General features: G+C 44.9%; 1 protein-coding gene across 1 annotated transcript in view; it reads right to left on the bottom strand.

The window, feature by feature from the left end:
• Window positions 1-1,302: 1,302 nt before the first annotated feature.
• Egf (epidermal growth factor) overlaps window positions 1,303-21,990 on the bottom strand; it is a 75,782-nt gene continuing 55,094 nt past the window's right edge. Inside the window, exons 19-24 of the mRNA XM_041680341.1 lie at window positions 17,974-18,096; window positions 16,274-16,418; window positions 9,478-9,645; window positions 6,801-6,918; window positions 4,462-4,567; window positions 1,303-2,319 (exon numbers count right to left, since the gene is read on the bottom strand). Coding sequence (XP_041536275.1) covers window positions 2,081-2,319; window positions 4,462-4,567; window positions 6,801-6,918; window positions 9,478-9,645; window positions 16,274-16,418; window positions 17,974-18,096 — 899 coding nt within the window. The 3' untranslated portion in view covers window positions 1,303-2,080. The remainder of the gene's footprint in view (window positions 2,320-4,461; window positions 4,568-6,800; window positions 6,919-9,477; window positions 9,646-16,273; window positions 16,419-17,973; window positions 18,097-21,990) is intronic.

The following is a 21,990-nucleotide window of genomic DNA, read 5'->3' as shown; positions in this document are numbered from 1 at the left end:
AACAGGAAGAGCAGTCCATGTTTGGATGAATGAGCTCGGAAATGCAGAGAGGGGATTTCTGGTGTAAAGACAGGGAAAAGAGAAGGAAACACAGCAAGGCACAAAATCTTGCTAGTTCCATGTCAGGATAGTTGTTAATTCTCCCGGCCATCTTGCTTACTGATTTTGGGGTATGTGTGTAGAGGATTTGTATTTCCTACCACGTGTGCTACATTCCCAACAATCACACAGTGAGCACATGTGAAAAGGGCGCTATCGAACTGGTCAGTGGGTAGAACTGAAACACACGGATTTACCAGAGCACAGCCTATTCAGCCTTTCTGAGGCGCTGCAGGGGGCAGAAAGTTCCTTTCATGTGTAGAAGGTGACAGCAGAGAATGCCCATCAGGTACTGTGTACATCAAGACCATCGGTGTTAAGAAATAAAATGTAATCTTGAAAAGATACAAATTGACTATGTAGGATGAGAATGCTTTTGGAATACGCATTTTCAAACAAATGCAAACACATCCCCTGAAGTCGGGAAGCTAGAAGAAGAGAGGCAGATCCAGGGTGATGGTGATGGACGAACTGAAGAACATACACCATGCTTCTGCTTTAACCTGACCAGAGGCCGCTGGGGTGGCCTGCATAAACACTCACAATGTCCCAATGTCTAAGGTTTCCTCATCAGTGCAAAGCTCAAAGAAGTGGGGATTTTCTGATTCAAACATCCTGATATATTTTGGGGGAACTGTGGTCTCATATTCCACTGGCTATCTTGAGACTCTGAAGCAGGTGTGTCCAAATACACAAGAGGAATCCAATTCATTAAGGCTGCCAACATGTTAACTTGGGGAGGATAGAAAAAAACATGTGGAGAGGTTATGTCTGTTATTATTCTGAGGTCAGTTCACTTACCAGAACTAAGAGATAGGTCTTATGAAAGTCCAGGCTACCCATGGCCAACAGAAGCAAAACTGAATTCAGAACAAACCTAAATTGGCCAGATGAAAGTACCACACCGAAGAATTAACTAAGATCCTCAAACCTCAAGTCATCCCATCCTCAAACCTCTACACATACTTCTACATCATGGCTACCCCGAGCTTCAACCATCCACGCCACAGTACAAACCCTTGCATCCTCTGCATTAGCAACACTTTGGCTAGAGGAAGATGCGACATTAGAATCCGCATGCACCTTCCCTTTCTGGTTTAGGGTTAGTTTAATTTTCTTTACGACAAGTCTAGCGAATCACTGGTTCAGCTCAAACTATAGCAACGCCATCAAACAGATACGAAGATGCTGATGTTTTCGGGGTGATTTTATTTAGCTGGAGGACATTGATGGAAATCAATCAAGCAATCTGCTTACAATCTCACATCTTAGAACAAGTCAAAAATTCTATGCAAACACCAGAATTTATCATTTTCCCTAGGAAAGATTGCCAAAAGGAAAAGACATTAATGACTAAGAAACACCGATGCCTCTTAGGAAATGTTTTTGAAATGAAGTATTTTCATTCACAGGTTTTAAAGTACAAAAAATAAATGATTTAATTCTGAATAAATCATATTCTAGGTTTCAATTATTTTCACTAATTTATCACAATCCAGAAGGCAAAATGATGAGGATAGGCCACTCCAGTAGTGAATTAAATGTGTATAGTGTATCGCATCAATAGTCACAATGTTCCAACCATTTCATGAGCTAGGGCTTTTGTGTAGATCATATAAACTTTTTTGCAATTGACAAAACATGTAATCACCTGCTCTAACTATTTCTTCAGAGGCAATAAGGAAAGGAACAAAAAAATCTATTGAAGAAGACACAGCTTACAACATGTGAATGTCTTGACTTTGGTTTCTAATCATTTTTTGACTGTCCTTTTGAAAGCCTTCAGTTGGGACTCCTTGGAGGATGCAGCAAAAATCAGTTATGTAACTATGCATCTATATTCAGGACACCGAGTGGTGATTAGCCATAGAAATTGGAGTACCATATCTACACGTCGTACTCTACTTTTTAAAAGAAAACATCCCGTCCGCCAGCTTGGTTTGTTCTTTCATCTTCTGTCCACTTCCAGTTTCCACTGAACTCACTCTGTTTGGTGTGGTAGAACTGGGGCCCTTTGTTGACATGATCCGTTAGCTGACTGGAGAGAATGAAGCTTCTCAACCCCCGCGGCTAGAGGCCATTCCTTATAGGAGGGTAAATGGGAGTTTCCCTCCATTTCCTGGGGACCTTGGTCACTTGGTGGTGGGATCCAGCAGCTTTGCCCTGTGCCCATTCCATATATGTGGGGCTTCTGTCTCCATGACGTCAGAGGCACTGACCCTAATCAAAGGAGATGGAAGGGGGAAGAGGAGAAGAAAGAGGAGGGATAAATGAAGAAGAGATGGAGAACATGGAGGGAGAAGAGGACAGGATGAGAGATGAGGGAGAGAAGGAGATTTCATTGTTTACATTATCTAGCAAAAGAGATCCTTACAGTAGTCTTAAGATCACAGTCTTAGAACATGAGAAATGAAGGAACACATCCTCAACCTATTTGGGACTCATTTTTTACAATTAACATAGTCTTGGTTGGCTGAGATGACGGAGAGAGCTGACAGGGTCCTCTGCCTTCTCTGTTTTCCTCCTATCTCCACATCTAGACCATTAATGCCTTAGAACAAAGTTCCGGTTTGAAACACATTTCCTTCCTCCCATCACGGCCCTCTTTCCCTCAGCTCAGTGCTCCTCATTTAACCCTTGCCCATGGGCACTGGCTGAGGTCAATGAAGATGGCTCTGTGGTCACCCACTAGGACTATGCTTTCTAGGAACAGAGGACACACTGGTTCAGAGCCAAAACTAACCTCCAACTCCTTCCCTACTCTCCCTCCCCACCCAACCCTGCACACACTTTCATGGCAAATATCTGTGAATGGCAGACACAGGATGAGGGATTGGACCACACACATGGGAAACAAATGAGTGGCTCAAAAAAAAAAAAAAAGGATCAATGCATTTGCTGTAGACCGGATACAAATGACAATGTCCTAACACAGGAGCTTCCAGCCTTCCTAAAGCGCCAACCATTTAACATAGTTTCTCATGTTGTGGTGACCCCAACCATAAAATTATTTTTATGGCTACTTCATACCTGTACTTTTTCTGCTGTTATGAATCATAATGTAAACATCTGATATGCAGATGGTCTTAGGTGAGCCCTATGGAAAGGTTGTTTGACCCTCCAGAGGTCACGACCCACAGGTTGTGAACCACACTTTTAACCCATCTTGGAGTATTGCCCTAGCTATACAAATCCTTCATTCTTTTCTGGTATAACCACATTTCTGTTAAATCTCTGAGTTTTGGATTAAGTTGCAACATCATACCACATGTTCCTCCTAAGCAGATTATCTCCCAAAGGAGCGATGTACTTTAAGTTGTTCAAGGAAAAGTAACTACAAGGCAGCTTTTTTTTTTTTGTCTCCTAATAGTGCTGGCAACAATAACACCTAGGCAACTATTGAAAATACTGAATTTTCAACAGGCAACAGTTCCATAATAAAACATCTATTACAGTTTTTATTCAATTCCTATATGTGCTTTAATATACCCATCTTGCTCAAACTAGGCAATAAAATTTTTACTGAATTCAGTGTTCTGGGGTACAGAGCAGAGCACATTCAAAATGAAATGGAAATTTAGAATGAGTTTTCCATAATAAGACCCTATGTTCTTTCTATGGAAAATCGGAAGAGGGAGGTATGGTGATATGCACAACAGGAAATATCAGAAATAGAAGTAGCACTGACATTTAACTGGCTCCTGCCATTAGCAGAGGAGCTGTTTTTGTTGGCTCCAAGATTCCCTTTGCCTTCCCAAAGGCTTATGACACAAAAGCATGTTCAGTACTGTCCTCTGGGTTGTAAAAAGGACAATGATATCTGAGACCCAAACCCAAGAGACATATCATAATACACGTCCTGGCAAAAGGATCACATCAAAGGATGTGCAACTCTATTCTACCCGAAGCAGATTGAGTTCCAGGAGAGCTTGAGAACTTGGCTTGATTTCATGGCCCTTTAGTAGCCTGGCTGGACTCTCAGACAGTCAAGAGTCTGGTTGAGGGCTCGCCCCTGACAAGACCAGAATATTCTGAAATCCCCAGGACAATGTCCGGGTCAGCTTACATTAATACGAACACTCCCGTCAGCACATGGAACCTGTTTTTCAAGAGTCCTACTCAGCTCACAGGCAGGGGCTGAGTCCTGTGTGCTCACTCAGAATGACCTGGCAGACTGCAGTGTGCCTGGGGTTGGAGTAGACAGGATCTTGATATAAGAGGGAAATGCAGTTAGATGCATTTCTCTAAACAACATGGCATGTCAGAAACCCCCAGTGCTCACTCAGCTTAGACTAGGCTTTGTGTGTAAATGACACTTCCCTTTGAAAAGCACTCAAGATCAAGGTAAAGATAACCGCTCACCAGGCTGCAGGCTGGAAGACAGGCCAACATCCACTGTGGGCCCATTCGGGTCAGCTACAGGCAGACTCCCATTCTTGGGGTCTTGGTGCTCCTCTAGGACCACAAACTGCAGAAAAGACAAGGGAAAAGGGGGATACCGCTGTAATTCACAAGTCACCGTGATAAGTATTAAACTGTGGCTTATCACACGCACTCAGAAGAAGGTGAATGTGGGAAGAAAGGCCTTGCCAACTTATCTTGGCCAAGGAGAGAGTTTGTTTTTAAATTTCCCTTTAATATTTTATTGCGTGAACAGGTGTTTTGACTACACTTATATCTGTGCATTAGGTGCATGTTGGATACTCAAGGCACCAGAAGAGGCCCTGGATCCTCTGGGTCTGGAGTTACAGATGGCTATGAGACACCATGAGTGCTGGGAATCAGATCACAGACCTCTGCGAGAGAAGCCAGTGATCCTAACTGCTGAGCTCTCTCTCCAGCCCTGAGAGATTCCAGTGTTAACTGGAAACCTTACACTCACTTCTTTTAGGGTGCACAACTATCTTTACTGAAGAACCTGCTCTGATTCTGGAATCTTGGGTTAAGAGTCTTGGACCCCTAGGAGCTACTGTTTTGCTGCAAACAGTACAAGCATCGACAGGTTTCCTAAGTACTGCCCATTGGCCAGACAATGCCATGTGTTGTATGTATAGACTATAGTGATATATAATTCATGTAAGCACAAGTCCCAAGTGATGTGGGTCACCCGTAAGTACTAATAACCAATAGCACCACTGCTATTTTGCTGGGATTCATCAGCTGCTTCTTCATGCTTGAGCAGCGTAGGAGCCAGAGTGCTACAAGGGAGGCCAGATGACCGCAACGGCATTTCTCTTTGCTCTTCAACAATCATTTTGTCATTGTTTGCACTGCCCAACTGACTGAGCACTTGCAATGCAGACTGAGCAGAGCCGACTGGCCTGCATTCAGGCCAGGCAGATTAGGTATTAAAAGAAATCAAACAGAAAGAGGAGGAATAGAAGTAAGTCCTGCCCTGGGATACAGGATGCAGGCTGGTGAAGTCCTTCCTTGTCAATAGGTAACCAGGTAGGAGGACTGCTCCAAGGTTTGGGCTGACTGTGTGGTTCAGAAAGGAGCCCTCCACAGGTAGGACCTAGAATTCAGAGTTAAAGGCAGAAGGCAGAACTCTGCACCTGTCTTTCTCATCAAGAGAAGTGTGGGGAGGTTTAACGAGCGGCGCCAATGAGGTACAGGGGCAGACAGGCTGGTGATGAAGCTGACTCGTAGGAGCCCTGCTCTGGTTTCTCTCTCTGCTTCCCACTACACCCGTCCCCCTTTGTTGCCTCCTCATGAATGCTCTCTGCAGTGACATATTGCAGCACCAATACAATGGCCCTGCTGTGCAAGGGCACGGGCTCATTATTTCTGGCCCCAGTCAAGACGTGCACTGCAAATTTTCAACCGTGTGCCTGCCTCTGTGCCAGAATGACACAGGCTCCAGGATGCTGGCTACCATGGAAGGCAGCTGATGGGAACAGATTTGTTTCCGCTGCTGCTTCTCCTCCCGGTTTGGGAACTCAGCTCTCTCTCCCTAGCTCCCTCTGACGTGTGCAGCAGCATTTGGTGGGGCCGGCAGTTGTGACAGCTGGGAGGACACAGCTCAGCAGCCTGAGCTTCCGAATGGAGCTCGGAGTCAACAAGCTGCTCGCCACCACAGCGTGGAGTTTTGATCTTTTTTATATATAAATACTTAAAAGGGACACATGCAGGAACCACGTCTCCTTCTTTCCTAGGACTTAGATGAGGTTAATTACACTGCAGTCCATACCTCGACAGCCTGTGAAGTTGCAGAGCAGGTAGTTTAGCAGTCCACCAAGTCATGAGCCTCAAATCACTGAACTCTGCTTAGGGAAAGGGCCCAAGTCCCATGCTCACGGCATTTCTGAAGATGGATCTTAGCATCTTCAGAAAGCTATACTGATTAAGAACAGGGGTCCTGAGATTAAAGTATTTGCTGAAGATTGACTGGATGCTAACCCTAAAGGACACATTTTGAGAACAGGTTTCAGTTTCTCTGAAAGGCATGAAGAAAGAGGATAATGGGAAGTGATTTTTGTTTGTTTGGGTTTTGTTTTGTTTTGTTTTGTTTTTCAAGACAGTGTTTCTCTGTGAAACAGTTCTGGCTCTCCTGGAACTCTACAGACCAGGCTGGCCTTGAACTCGATCTACCTACCTCTGCCTCTTGAATGCTAGGACCAAAGGAATGTGCCAAGATCACCCGGGAGAACAGTGATTCTCATCAAGCCAATTCTTAGCTTCGTGTAGTTTGATAACATTACCCAAGGTTGGGGGCAAGAAGACATCCCAGCCCTGCTGTGGTCAGGTCCATCACTACTCGCGCTTCTGCTCGACTCTTCATAGGGGTTCTTTGGGGTTTCCAAGAGCGGTTTCTGAGTCCTGAGAGGAAGCCAACGAACTGAGACAATCTCAAAAGGAAAACAAAAACCCATCCCACTCTCCGGAGCAGCTACTTTGTCAGATTAGATCTATAGATGGTGCATATGTAGCTGAGCCTGGCACTGAGAACCCGAGGCCAGCGAGCAGCTCAAGGGGGCAGCACTGCTAAGCAAATGGCCACAGAGGTGTTCATAGAGACAATTCTGGTGTATTGTAATCTCAAGAAAAAGTTGGAACAATCTTAGTCAAGAAATAGTTCTTATCGTGTGTATGTGTGTGTGTATATACAAGTTTGCATGTCTGCACCTGTATGGAAGTGTGCCCTCGCGTGGAGGTCAGAAGTAGACATTGGACATCTTTCTCAATTGCTGTACATCTTATTTGAAACGAGGGTATCCAGTGAGCCTGAAGTTTGTCAGCTAGTCTGGCTGGTCATCAAGCCTAGGGATCCTGTTTCTCTCTCTCCAGTGCTTGGACTGCAGGTGCACAGTGGTACCCTGCTTTATTTTATCTTACATTTTAAAGCATAGCTGCTGAAGATTTACCTCAGGTCCTCAGGCTTGCATGGCAAATGCTTTACTGACCGAGTTCTCCCCTAGGGCCTCCATCGTCTTTGTTACTAGGAATATGGAGTCGGAAGCTGAAAGGCCACCGTCACCTCGCCCCTGGTTTTCAAGCCACACAAGTGCTGGTCAGGCAGGCTTGCTGAAGCAAACTTGAAATCACAACACTTGGGAGGCCAAGGGAAGAGGATCATGAGTGTGAGGCCAGCCCAGGCTACACTGCAAGACTTTGTCGTAAAAAAAAAAATCCAGATTTCTGAAAAATATTGCCACATGTGTTAACACATAAAACAAACAAAAATAATTATGTCATAAATAAACTTAATTTTTTATTTTATTTTGTTTTTTTTGGTGTTTTTTGTTTTTGTTTTTTGGGGTTTTTTTTTTTTTGAGACAGGGTCTTACTATGTAGCCCTGGCTGTCCTGAAACTCACTATGCAGACTAGGCTGGCCTTGAACTCACAGAGATTAGCCTGCCTCTGCATCTCGAGTACTGGGATTATAGGTGTGTGCCACTACATCTGGCAAAGTTTTTCTTTTCTTTTCTTTTTTTAAAATTTCATTGGCCAAACATCTATTTATTGGCCAACATCTATCTATTGGCCAAGCATTTATCTTTTGATTGATATTCTTTCCAGCCATTGATGACTCAATATTCTTTCTACAAATATACAAAATACAAATAATAGGCTTAAAAAGTGCAGTTATAAAAAAAAGTGCAGTTATAAAAAAAGTGCAGGTATACTCATGGGTCACCAAATTAAAAGTTCAAGTTTGTCCCTGAGAATCTTATCTCTTAGGAGATGATGGAAAAGGTTTTCAAGTATATGCCTCTTATTGGAAAGATTACTGTTCATACAAAACCATAATAACTTCAGGTAGTAAAAACCACACAAAAATACCAGGTCTACAGTAAACTCTTAACTCCGACTAACTCAAGCTCACAAGAACTCTTGAAATAAGTCCTATTTCCCCATACCTTATATATCGAGGAAAACTAATGCACGCCAATGAGGAAGCCTGCCTGAGGGGCTCCAGGTACTAACTTGGATTTGAAATGTGCATCTCAGGCAGATTCTACGCTATGTACTGTTACAGTGTGCATAGCAGGGTCTTTGGTGGAAGCGCCTTGGTTGAACATACTCAATTTTCCAGAATACGAAACAGTTGCCACTGGTGTGCTTATTCAGCTTTGGTAAATGTGGTTGAATATTTATCTCCTGATAGCAGAAGGTGCTCTACATCTCACCAGAAAGCTGACACCGGGCAGGTAAGGGGACCATAGCCATAGACGATGCACTCAAACGGATGGTTTTTATTAAGCCCCTGCAGCCAGGCCTTGTGATCACCAACACAAACTAGAACGCTTCCTAAGCTGTCTCAGCTGCTGGCAGTGCCACAGTACCCTCTTAGAGGAAATGGACACAAGCAGTGAGGTGCCTGCTCCTTGACTCTAAGGTGGTGTTTTGAGATGAACTGCATCTTACTGTTTCGGTTTATAATAAAGTGTTAATTTTAAATTATTGAAAGCAAACCCCAATGACCAGATCCCTTCCCAAGTTAGGGAAGACAATGGTTTTTCTCTAACACCAAGTAGTTGTTGTGGGTAATTACTAGCAGGCAGTCATGAGAAATTAGTTATGCAGGCCTATGTAGGCACGTGATACGGAAAGAAAATGACTGGACTGCAGTGATGCATTGTGGGAAATAAGGTCTGAGGGTGTAGCTCAATCTAACTAGTGTGAGGTTCTGGGTTCGAGCCTCACCGTCACCAAAATGAAGGCCCACAAATCTTATGCAGTGACTGGGGAGGAAAAGGAGGAGCACTGATGTATTAGTACAATGGCGTCAGGCTTTTTTTTTTTTTTTAAATAAAAAAAGCTTGTTCCTGCCTGTAAATGCGGTATTTTGCTCAAGTACATCCCAAGGAAGCAGGCATTCCCTGGGACGGGCTCAGAAAAGAGGGCATCAGGTCCCAAGGAAAAGAAAGGATTACCTGTAGTAGTAAAGCCCCCAGATCCCCAAGAAGAGCAGCAGGACTAGCGCGACCACACAGACAGTCACCACAGTGATGTCGCGCTCCTGCCCTTGGCCAGCGTGGCGCAGTTCCCACCATCGCAAGTCTCGGTGCTGACATCGCTCCCCAACATAGCCAACGACACAGCTGTGGATGGCGCAGAAACACAAGTCAACCAGGGACCCCTGGCACCTGATACTTACAAACCCGATACGCGGCGTCTCTCTTCCTTCACCTTTCTGGATTCAGCTTTGGGAGCCCGTGATGTGAGCTAAAAGCGCTGTGATTCACGCGTCAGAGACTTTCACCTCTTCTCTGCCTGTCTTCAGGTAATGGGGAGTTACCTGTGTACTGCCTCCATATGGCATCACAGAACGCTGATGGAAGGTAAACTCTCAGGAGACACCCTTTCTAAACCAGCACAGAGTGATTCTGCTCTAAGAGCCAGGGGAGACCTGGAAACAGAAGTCTGACAGGACCGCAATGGTTGTAGGTCAAAGGAAAGAAGTGGAAGGCAGGGAACCTTGTTGAACACCAGGCTCTGGACAGGAAGCAGAGTTTAGGCTATGGAGAAACTGCTGCTGTTTGTAAAGCTCACCACTAGCCCAAGAGAAAATGTGAGAAAAACAAAAAACAAAACACCAGCGACACAAGAGGGCAAGGGGTCATTTGCCTATAAACACCTTACTGCGCAATGGATCATTGTAATTATAAGGTAAGTGAAGCAAGGCTGCCATCTACTGGAAATGCTTGTTTCTGGAACCAGAGCTCCGAGAAGCAACTGCATTTTCTTCACAGCAGAATTAACTTAAAAAAAAAAAAAAAAAAAAAAAAAAAAAAAAAAAAAAAACCTAATGTCTCCTCGTAGCCCTGGATCTACCATCAACCCCTCGACGGCCCCTTTTTTTTCTAAACGGCTGAAGGAAAGAACACCCAGAAATGATCCCAGCAGCTCTGCTGGGAAGACAAACATGGAAAGGCACTGTTGAAATCTCCAGAAGGTCTGGAGTCTGTCCCCTAGTTCTACCACCAAAAGAAAGTGGGGAGTCACTTTCTGAGGGGAAAGAAAAAGGAACAACAATTACTAATCACCTATGATTCTTTTCAATCACTATTTTCTTAACTCAGTATTTTTTTTTTTGTAGATGTCTCCTATTTTACAGGTAAGGAAACAGGTTCAGCACTAAATAATCTGCACGAGGCCACACAGCTGATTGTCAGCTCTGACTCACATAGCTCTCAGGTGTCAAAACCGAGATCCCTAGCACACTTAACACTGTTGCTTTCAACAGGGTTTTCTGTTCTGTTCACCTCTGAAAGATAATGTTCTAGAACTGACTATGCAAAAGACAGCAGGAGCTGAGGTGGAGGCTTAAAGGTGAGTCAGGCTTTCTGGGGTATATTTTAATTCTAGCTAAAATTGGCTACAGGTACTTATTGACAATCCCTAGCAGCCATCTCTTTTTAAACTGCTTGATGCTAATGGGCTCCATTTGTGAATCAAGGTGATCTGGGGTCTTGAGGAGTGTGTCAAATGGCCAGTGTCCTGCAGAGCCAAGCAGGCTGATAGAGGAGCCTCTCAAAGCCTAGCACTGCCAGCAACTGACAAGGGGGTGGGACACAGCCATGAGTCTTTTGGATTATTTAAATTATTAATTAGTTTGGCTAAACAAGAAAGGAAGGAAGGAAGGAAGGAGGGAGGGAGGGAGGGAGGGAGGGAGGAAATAAAATTCCTAGGCCAAATAAGTTTGAGTTTCCATGGTCAAACAATATGATGTCACTGTACACCAAGTAAGGGTAAAGCAGCCTTAAAAGTTTTAGTCGTGAATCCATGAGGAATGGCAGAGCATTCTCCAACAGCCCTGCTATGGGGCCCAGCTTTGAAAACGATGAGTTAGAATGGTGTCTGGCCAAAGCCAAATCAGAAAGAACAAGGCCTCCTACAGGCTCAAGGGTTTGGAAAGTCCTGAACAACCAGACCAGCAAAGTTATAGGAGCCAGTGCACTGGATGCATCAGGCCTCACTCCCCCGTAGACCAGGGGGCCTTGGGCTCCGCATCTTGCTCCCAGCAAAGAACGAAGAGCCCTTAGAAGCTGCTCTGTGCAGAGAGACAGTGATGAGCTCCTGATCAAGCCGCAGTGACAGGCACTCCCTGAGGTCTGTTACTGCAGAATTAATACGATGTAAGGTAGCTTGACAGGGCAAACGGAGGCAAGTACTGAGAACTTGCTAAACCACATTTTTATTAAATCAATTCAAAATAAAGCTATGGTCCAGTGACCGTGAACGCCAGTGCTTTTAAATATTACTTTTGGTTAATGGTCCTTAACTGTGTCATCTTTGTTTGTTTATTTAAAACAGGGTCTCCAGTGACCCAGGCTGGCCTTCAATTAACTATGTAGCCAAGAAGGGCCTAGAACTCCTGATTCTCCTCCTCCTCCTCCTATTTCCCAAGGGCTGGGGTTACAGGTGTGCTCCTATGCCTTAGCCCAGCCCTGGCTTAACTGTCATTTTGTAGTAACTTGTGCTTAAAACATAACCAGAGAGAGAAGATCTTTTCATAGGGACTTAATGATGAAAAGAGAGGGGTGTTGATGCATCTTCAGAATCAGATTGAAATAAAAACTGCATTATTACAATGCTCTATAGTCCTCTGGCATCCTTCATATTGCAATAGTGGTTTAGGGACCTAAAGTTAACTACCATGGAGTAAATAAAAAATTGACAATCAACTAGACATTCGGTTTTATAATTTTGTTTTTGGTAGAATAGGATAAAGTGTGTAGATAAAAACATTTGATTGCTAACATTAAAGACTATTAATTAGATTTTATAAGTTATACTTAAAAGAATCTTGAGTGCCATGCAGTGGTGGCGCACCCCTTTAATCCCAGCACTCAGGAGGCAGAGGCAGGCAGATCTTTGTGAGTTCAAGGCCAGCCTGGACTACAGAGTTCCAGGACAGGCTCCAAAACTACTGAGAAACTCTTGTCTTGGAAAAAAAAAAGTATCTTGAGTTAGAAAATCATAGTATGCAAATATGAACCTGGAAGCAGAACTCTACTGGAACTGAGTCATTTTCCATTTTCCAAACATTCCACAGCTTTCGTCAAGCTGACATGTTCCTAGTGTAAGACCACACACACACACACACACTCACTCATTGGTATAGAAATACACTCAGTCAACCTTCATCTGGCGATGGATGGAGATAGAGACAGAGACCCACACTGAAGCACCGGACTGAGCTCCCAATGTCCCAATGAGGAGCAGAAGGAGGGAGAACATGAGCAAGGAAGTCAGGACCATGAGGGGTGCACCCACCCACTGAGACAGTGGAGCTGATCTATTGGGAGCTCACCAAGGCCAGCTGGACTGTGACTGAAAAAGCATGGGATAAAACCGGACTCTCTGAACATGGCGGACAATGAGGGCTGCTGAGAAGCCAAGGACAATGGCACTGGGTTTTGATCCTACTTCATGTTCTGGCTTTGTGGGAGCCTAGCCAGTTTGGATGTTCACCTTCCTAGACCTGGATGGAGTGGGGAGGACCTTGGACTTTCCACAGGGCAGAAAACCCTGACTGCTCTATGGACTGGAGAGGGACGGGTAGAGGAGTGGGGGGAGGGGGAGAGGGGCGGGAGGAGGGGGAGGAAATGGGAGGCTGGGAGGAGGCGGAAATATTTTTTTTCAATAAAAAATAAAATAAAATAAATACACTCAGTCAAAGCATATAAGTCTTCTTTTTCCCAATAATTTAGACTTTTTCCATTATTATTAACAAAAAAATACAGAATTGTTTAATCCCATAATATCTACTCAGGAGGATCACAGGAGGATACCACCATGAGATACTATGTATTTTACATATATAATCATTCCCTCACATTGCTTTGAACATGTAAAATTCATTAAAAGTTAAATTCAGTCCTGAATTAGGTACTGCATATTTGGATTTCTGTATGTGTGGATATGTGTATGCAGGAGGGCGTGCAGATGCACATGGAGACCAAAAATAGACACCAGTGTCTTCCCCCTTTGCTCTCCACTTCTTTTTTTTTCTTTTTTTTTTATTGAGAAAAAAAAATTTCCGTCTCCTCCCAGCCTCCCACTCCTTCCCCCCTCCCCCCACTCCTCTCCCCCTCCCTCTCAAGTCTGAAGAGCAGTCAGGGTTCCCTACCCTGTGGAAAGTCCAAAGTTCTCCCCCCTCTGTCCTGGTCTAGGAAGGTGAACATCCAAACTGGCTAGGCTCCCACAAAGCCAGAACATGTAGTACGATCAAAACCCAGTGTCATTGTCCTTGGCTTCTCAGCAGCCCTCATTGTCCGCCATATTCAGAGAGTCCGGTTTTATCCCCTGCTTTTTCAGTCACAGTCCAGCTGGCCTTGGTGAGCTCCCAATAGCCAGAACCTGTAAACAACCTAGATGTCCTTCAATGGAAGAATGGATGAAGAAAGTGTGGAATATATACACATTAGAGTACTACTCAGTGGTAAAAAACAATGACTTCTCAAATTTTGCATGCAAATGGATGGAAATAGAAAATACTATCTTGAGTGAGGTAACCCAGACCCAAAAAGATGAACATGGGATGTACTCACTCATAATTGGTTTCTAGCCATAAATAAAGGTCAGTGAGTCTATAATTTGATATCCTAAAGAAGCTAAATAAGAAGGTGAACCCAAAGAAAAACATATAGCTATCCTCCTGGGTAGGGGAAGTAGACAAGAGTGCCAGGCAAAAAATCAGGATCTTAAGGGTGGGTGGGAGGGGGGTAAGGGGAGATGGGGAGAGAAAAGTGAGAAGGGAGGATGGGGAGAACTTGGGGCAACGGGATGATTGGGATAAAGGAAGGTTGGATAGGGGAGCAGGGAAGCACATATCTTAATTAAGGGAGTCATCTTAGGGTTGGGAAGAGACTTGGACCTAGAGGGGCTTCCAGGTGCCCAAGGCGAGGTCCCCAGTTAGTTCCTGGGGCAGCTGAAGATAGGGAACCTGAAATGATCCTATCATACTATCATACTATCCTAGCCATACTGATGAATATTTTGCATATCACCATAGAACCTTCATCTGGCGATGGATGGAGATAGAGACAGAGACCCACACTGGAGCACTGGACTGAGCTCCCAAAGTCCCAATGAGGAACAGAAGGAGGGAGAAGATGAGCAAGGAAGTCAGGACCAAGAGGGGTGCACCCACCGACAGAGACAGTGGGGCGGATCTATTGGGTGCTCTCCACTTCTTAAAAATTATCTGTGTGTGTGTATTGTGATGAATGTATGTGTGAGTGTATATGATGGGTGTATGTGTGTATAGGTACATGGGTGTATGTTTGTGTGTATGTGTGTATATGTGTATGTGTGTCTGGGTGCATGGGTATATATGTGTGTGTGTGTCTATGTGCGCATGTCTGTGTGTGTCTGTGTCTATGTGTGTGTATGTATACGTATGTGTGTATATGTGTGTATGTGTCTATGTGTGCATGTCTGTGTGTCTGTGTATATGTATGTATGTATACGTATGTGTGTATATGTTGTGTATGTGTCTGTGTGCGCATGTCTGTGTGCGCATGTTTGTGTGTCTGTGTATATATGTGTGTATGTATACGTAGGAGTGTATATGTGTGTATGTGTCTGTGTGTGCATGTCTGTGTGTCTGTGTATATGTGTGTGTACGTATACGTATGTGTGTATATGTGTGTATGTGTCTGTGTGCGCATGTCTGTGTGTCTGTGTATATATGTGTGTATGTATACGTAGGAGTGTATATGTGTGTATGTGTCTGTGTGTATGTCTGTGTGTCTGTGTATATGTGTGTGTATGTATACGTATGTGTGTATATGTGTGTATGTGTCTATGTGCGCATGTCTGTGTGTGTCTGTGTATATGTGTGTATGTATACGTATGTGTGTATATGTGTGTATGTGTGCATGTCTGTGTGTCTGTGTATATGTATGTATGTATGTATACGTATGTGTGTATATGTGTGTATGTGTCTGTGTGCGCATGTCTGTGTGCGCATGTCTGTGTGTCTGTGTATATATGTGTGTATGTATACGTAGGAGTGTATATGTGTGTATGTGTCTGTGTGTATGTCTGTGTGTCTGTGTATATGTGTGTGTATGTATACGTATGTGTGTATGTGTCTATGTGCGCATGTCTGTGTGTGTCTGTGTATATGTGTGTATGTATACGTAGGTGTGTATATGTGTGTATGTGTCTGTGTCTGTCTGTATATATGTGTGTGTATGTATACGTAGGAGTGTATATGTGTGTATGTGTCTGTGTGTGTATGTCTGTGTGTCTGTGTATATGTGTGTGTATGTATACGTAGGAGTGTATATGTGTGTATGTGTCTGTGTGTGTCTGTGTATATGTGTGTGTGTCTGTGTGTGTACGGCTGCAGAGATGCCACACAGAGCATGTGTGCAAGTCAGAGGACAGCCTGCATGAGCATGGTCCTCTCCTTCCACTATGTGGTTCTCGGGGACTGAACTCAGGTCTGGGTTTGGTGGGGAGAGTATTTACCCAATGAGCCTGTACAGATCTTCCACCTTATGTTTAGAGACATGGTCTCTCAGTGAACCTGGAATTCACTGATCCAGCAACCACCATGGACCCTGCTGTCTCCACACTACACCATCTAGTTACTTGAGTAACAGAAAGCCACCACCTCCGACAAAAAGGTCTCCACTGTACACATTTTACAGACTTCCTGAATGTCATAGATGACAAAATTCTCTTGTGCCACTGGAAGGACTCTTGACTTACTTGCACGCGTAGCTGTCCACCGCTTCAACATACATGCACACACCGCCATGCAGGCAGAACCCGTCATGTGATGGTGGGCATTCTGGGTTGCTATTTCTGACCAAATGGCGGTCATCTTCCCCAAGGATAGGGGGTGAGGTAGAGCCTGGAACAGTCAAAAACATGACTTTTATTTTGAGTTTCTGTGAACAGCTTACAATGAAAATATCAGGAATCGTAAGCCCCACCTTTCCTTACCAAGCCTTGTGTCAGCAATTGAGAAGCTAAGCTCCTCTTTCTCTGGATTTGGGCCATCAGATACAAAGTATACTAGAGACAAAGAAAGGAGGGGCAATCCTCAGTCTGAAATGATCTGGGGCCCCTGTCAGACAGAGACTAGCAATTGATGGGAAGGAAATGCTATAGTAACAGAGGAAAGACTAAGAGGAAAAGCCTCCTGGTTTTGAATTGCTTCCTACTTCTTAAAGGGAAGACGATGGATGGGATGTGCAACCAAGAAGTTTTTCAGTATTTTTTCTTTTATTCTTTGTCTTTTTTTTTTTTTGAGTGGGGCAGGGTCTCTCAGTAACTCAGGTTATCCTCAAACTCTTGGCAACCCCCCTGCCTCAGCCTCCCAACTACTGGGACTGCAGGCACCAGTCAATACCTACCTTCAATACCCTTTCAATGGAGGAAATAATTTGAGAAAAAAACAAGTCACTATAAAATCCAGAACCCAGGCAAGTAATAACTTCTATGCAGAGCTGAGGGGGCAAGAGCCCTGACCTGGCTGCCAGAGCCTTGGGGAACCAGCTTCTTTGTGGGACGCAGATGGCATGGTTTATGAAATGGAATAGTGGTGACCATTTTAAAGAAACAAAAGCTGGCTGGGTTGCTAATTCACATCAAGAGATACTGGCTTTAAAAAGCAATTCTTGAAAGTAATCCTTGAAAAATCCTTGGTGCATGTTTTTAATCCTGCACTGGGGAGGCAGAGGCACGTGGAGCTCTTTGAGTTCGAGACCAGCCTGGTCTACAAAGCGAGTTCTGGGACAGCCTGGGCTGTTATACAGAAAAGCCCTGTCTTGAGAAACAAAGAATAAAGAAACAAAAATCCTTGAAAGTGACTCTTCTCCGGTTACTGCCCCACCACTGAAAAGTTGCCCTATGCTGGGCAACACATGGTGCCACGGTACCAATGGTGCTATTGCTCTTAGTCCATACTGAGGCGTGCTGTGTGTATAAAACACATACCAGACTTTGAAGACTTAGTACCAACATTCAAGTAGATGTAAAATTTTATACAGGTTAGCTCTGAAAGTCCTAACATTTGTATGTACCGAAATAAACAAAATATACTATTATAAGCCCAGATCTAGTTTTGACTTGCCTAGTCCTGCAAAGTTTTTCCCACGGTCCCTGAAAACAACCAACCAATGGGAGAGTAGCCACAGAGTTAAGGAGAACTATCTTTACTGAACTGTGAATAATAATGATAATGATAATAATAATGATAATAACAATAATAATAATAATAATAAAAGTTTATTACAGATGCTATGAAGTTAACATCCATCTCAAGTTCTGAGTCCCAGCACCAAACTCTCGATGGAATCAGGCTCTCCAGCCCTGATTAAACAGTGATTTCTAGAATCCCCAAGGCAATCAGGATTTCCTGGACCAAGTTCCTCCCGGTTGACCTGGACCATCCATCTACCTACCAGGGCAAGCCAGTCCAGGTGCAGATGGGCGGCCCATGCAAGTGCAGTTGTAGCCTCCCTCCGTGTTGGTGCACTTGGCATTCTCGCCGCAGCTGTGCGCCCCCTGCTGGCATTCATCAATATCTGCCGGAGGAATAAGGGAGAAGAGAAAGGGAATTCAGAGAAGGGAGCAGGGCTGTGGAACCACAGAGTGAGTCTAGGAGGGGTTTCTTCACTGTGTGGTGCCTCATATTCCAGGGCCCTATGCATTTTAGGGCATGAGTGCTGGAAATAAAGATCACTGTGCCCACAGCTGCACACCTATTCAGGAATTCGAGGCTCCTGATACAATTTCCGTCCCTCTTAGAAGGAATGACTTGTCCAGGCCAGAGATCAGTAGAGCATCTCCAGCAAACAGCATGTCATGTCCTAAAACTCAGACTTCATTTTTGCAACTATATGCTCATCTATCTGCATAAATGGCATATCAAATACAAAGCTTTCCTAAGCACAAGTATGAATCAGCTCCCCTTTAGACCTGCAGACCGCCTTCTCAGCTAGGCCTCCCTATGTCTGCAGTAAATTACTCTAAGAAGAACTTGTCAGGATTTAAGCACTATGCTGGCCCTTGCCACCTGGCAGGATGCACTCAGGCAGTACCCTGGCCAGCCCAGGGGCCTATGGTTGCTATGTCACTACTTAAGTATGCAGATGCAAAAGGTCCCTTTAAGAGACAAGCTCGGCCCACTCCCCATCTCTCTTTCCCACTGCTCTTTTGAAGAGGCAGGCTGGTCTTTGCCTCTTCTTCCTCTTCCTCTCTGTATCTCTCTCTCTCTTCTCCCACTCCCTTTATCTCAAGAAAACTCCCAAGTAAGCTCTGCCTGCACGGCGTGTTTGTCCCTCACCCGCTGCATGGCTGGTCCCGCTCCTGCTGTTTTACAACAGAGCTGCCTCAGTGTCTTCCAGCATCCCATCTCTCCCCCAGGCCACTCGCAAACACAAGAGCCTCACCTGCTCCTTAGATCACACAGCAATGAGCTCACAGCTGTGCCACCTTAGCGACGTGCCAGAGGCTTTTCTGTCACCTACAGCGGTGCTGCCCAGCACAGCAAGACCTTTCCTGTGGGAGTACTGGCTCTCTAAATCCATCTGGTCCTCTAGTCCACACTGCTGTTAGTTTAAAATACACACCGGCCGGGCACTGATGGCGCAGCCCTTTAATCCCAGCACTCGGGAGGCAGGCGGATCTCTGTGAGTTATAGGCCAGCCTGGTCTACAAGAGCTAGTTCCAGGACAGCTAGGACTGTTACAGAGAAACCCTGTCTCGAAAAACAAAAGAATACATAGCTTTAAGTCTTCGTATGCAAGTTAAAGTACAAGCATCTAAAATACTGATTGCATAGTAAAATATTAATATTTTAGATATGGTAGAGCACATAAAATGCACTATTAAAATTAATATCACCCACTTCCCTTTAATTTTCCTAAAAATAGCAGCTAGAAAGCTTAAGAAAGGGCTGTGCAGGGAAGTAAAAGCTATGCCAGCTGCCTCTCCGAGCCTGCTGATAGAACCGGAAACGCCTCTCCGAGCCTGCTGATAGAACCGGAAACGCCTCTCCATATAGTCATGCCCTGACAACCTAGCTCCCAGTGACTGCATCCAAGACAGGGTTTGTAAGAAGCTACCTAAGGTTCAACAAGAACAGAAGGAGGGTGTCCTGTTGGACTGGGGTCTTTCACAGAAGGAGGAGCACCAGGATTTCTGCACCGTGAGGCCACAGTGAGAAGGTGGCTCTGTAAGCCAGAAATGGCTCATCCGCCACAGCTTCGCCAGTCAGACCCTGCATGTGGGGCTGCTGCCTCTCCAGCCACAGGGAAGCAAGTGTCCGTGACCCGAACCCCCCCACACCTGTCTGTGTCCTGTGCTTCTCCACTGTTCACACTCGCACACCCAATCCAGACTTAGCGCTAGTTCCCACTCCCCAGATACATGGTTCATTCACACCTGGACACTTCCCACCCCTTCACACTTCTGCTGAATTCATACACATCTCCTCCACAGTCCCTCCAAGAGGACACTTCCTTCAGGAAATCTTGCCGGAGACCTCAAGCAGATATCCCTCCCAGTTCCCAGCTTCATTGTGTTTCTGCTTCCCTTATGCTGTGCATCTGTCTTTGTCTCTTATTAAAGCCGAGTTTCTTTTAGATCACGGTCTGTTGGCAAGGAAGAACTGGTTTCCCAATCTTGATGTTCTTCATAGTTCTGTTGCCTTTGCGCGTAATGGAGACTACCGACTTGGAATTACTATCCTGAATAGATCAGACTAACTTCTGTTCTATGTTTCCTGTGGTTTTGAATTCTCTCTTTCTCCGAAAGTTATGAGATTGAACCTCTGGCCTCATGAACGCCATACAAGTATTGTAACTGAGCCATGCCTCCAGCCCTCAAATTGATGTAAACAAACAAACAAAACCAGAATTCCTGCTGTAATCTCAAATTAGAAATCCTCTCTCAATTTGATAGAGTTCACTCTTCCCAAAGCAAAATCATGCACTGTTGAAACTCCTTTTTTAAAAAAATTATTTATTTGTGTGTGTGCAAAATTTATTTATTTGTGTGGAGGTCAAAGGACAGATGGCATAAAGTTCCATCTTTATGTTGGTCCCAGGGATTGAACTCAGGCTGCTGGGCTTGGCAGCAAGTACCTACACCCACCAAGCCATCATAGCTGCCCATCAACATTTTTTTATAGAATGTATGTCCCAAGCCTGGCTTGAAGCCTGTCACCTGCTGTGCTGGACACTTTATGTCAACTTGACACAGGCAAGAGTCACGTGAGAGGAGGGAACCCCAGCTGAGAAAATGCCTCCTTAAGACTGGGCTGTAGGCTAGCCCGTGGAGCATTTTCTTAGTTGATTGATGTGAGAGGGTGGTCCTGGGCAAGTCATGGGGAGTAAGCCAGGAAACAGCACTTCTGCATGGCTTCTGCATCAGCACCTGCCTCCAGATTCCTGCTTGTTTGGGTTCCTGCCCTGACTTCCCTCAGTGATGGACTTATCTGGAAGTGAAAACTGAACTCAACCCTTTCCTTCCCAAGTTGCTTTGTCATGGTGTTTCATCACAACAATAACCCTAATTAAGACACATACTTATCAAATACACACACACACACGTGCACACAGAGAGAAACACATATCGAGGTACAATGGTAGAAAACACAAACATACCCATGGCTTCCATGGTCCTGAGGATCCCCATGGAACCAGGCAAGGCAAGGCCATGACACCCTTTGGCATATTTGATAGGAGGCAGGTTAGTGAGAGTGGGAATCTAGAGTTTAAGTCTCTGTGAAAATATACCTCCTTTTTTCTTCAAAAGAAATGATATATGATGTCTGTTTGCCCAAAATATCTGTGAGCCTGCTTAATTAGAGCAGTGACATTTTCCTGACTGACTGCCAAATGTGTGCTTAAAAGTGGGTTTTCAGATGTCTGGGGACTGCACAGAGCTAATCTGATAAAGTCTGGCTTAAGCCATCCAGATCCACAAATGGACAGTCATGACCTTCACATGTGAGAGAAAACACCGTCAGTGGGGTTTCTTATCAGGGCATCTGCCCTTCACGGTTTGTTTCCAGAAGGAGGAACAGAAAAGCCCAGAAGAGGAGCCAGGAAGCCCTGAGAAAGTGGCTAAGCACCGCACTAGGTGAGGGTGGCCTAGGGCAGGCCTCCACTTGTGCAGTGACGCCGACACCTGGGGCAGCAGAAGCCATCCGGAGAGTGAACTCCCAGCCCACAGCCCCACCCAGGCCCTGGCAGAGGAGAGCGATTTATGAAAGGGCCTTCAATCATTCTGTACTTGCAGTGAGATGTCAGTGCTGGAAGCTCTCGTCTCATGAACGATCAAGGAACACCCTACGCCCGCCTTGGAGCCACCTGTCCTTTCCTTCATGCTCCCAACACACCCACACCAGCTCTGCACATCACCGCCGTCCGGTTGCTACACTCAGTCACAAGAAGATGCTGCCAGCTACCCAC

Source organism: Microtus oregoni, unplaced genomic scaffold (assembly GCF_018167655.1).
Source record: "Microtus oregoni isolate MIOR12 unplaced genomic scaffold, Mior012 000000F_ref0000247, whole genome shotgun sequence".
Taxonomy (NCBI): domain Eukaryota; kingdom Metazoa; phylum Chordata; class Mammalia; order Rodentia; family Cricetidae; genus Microtus; species Microtus oregoni.
Note: the sequence above shows the minus strand (reverse complement) of the source record. Positions and strands in the feature narration are given on the sequence as shown.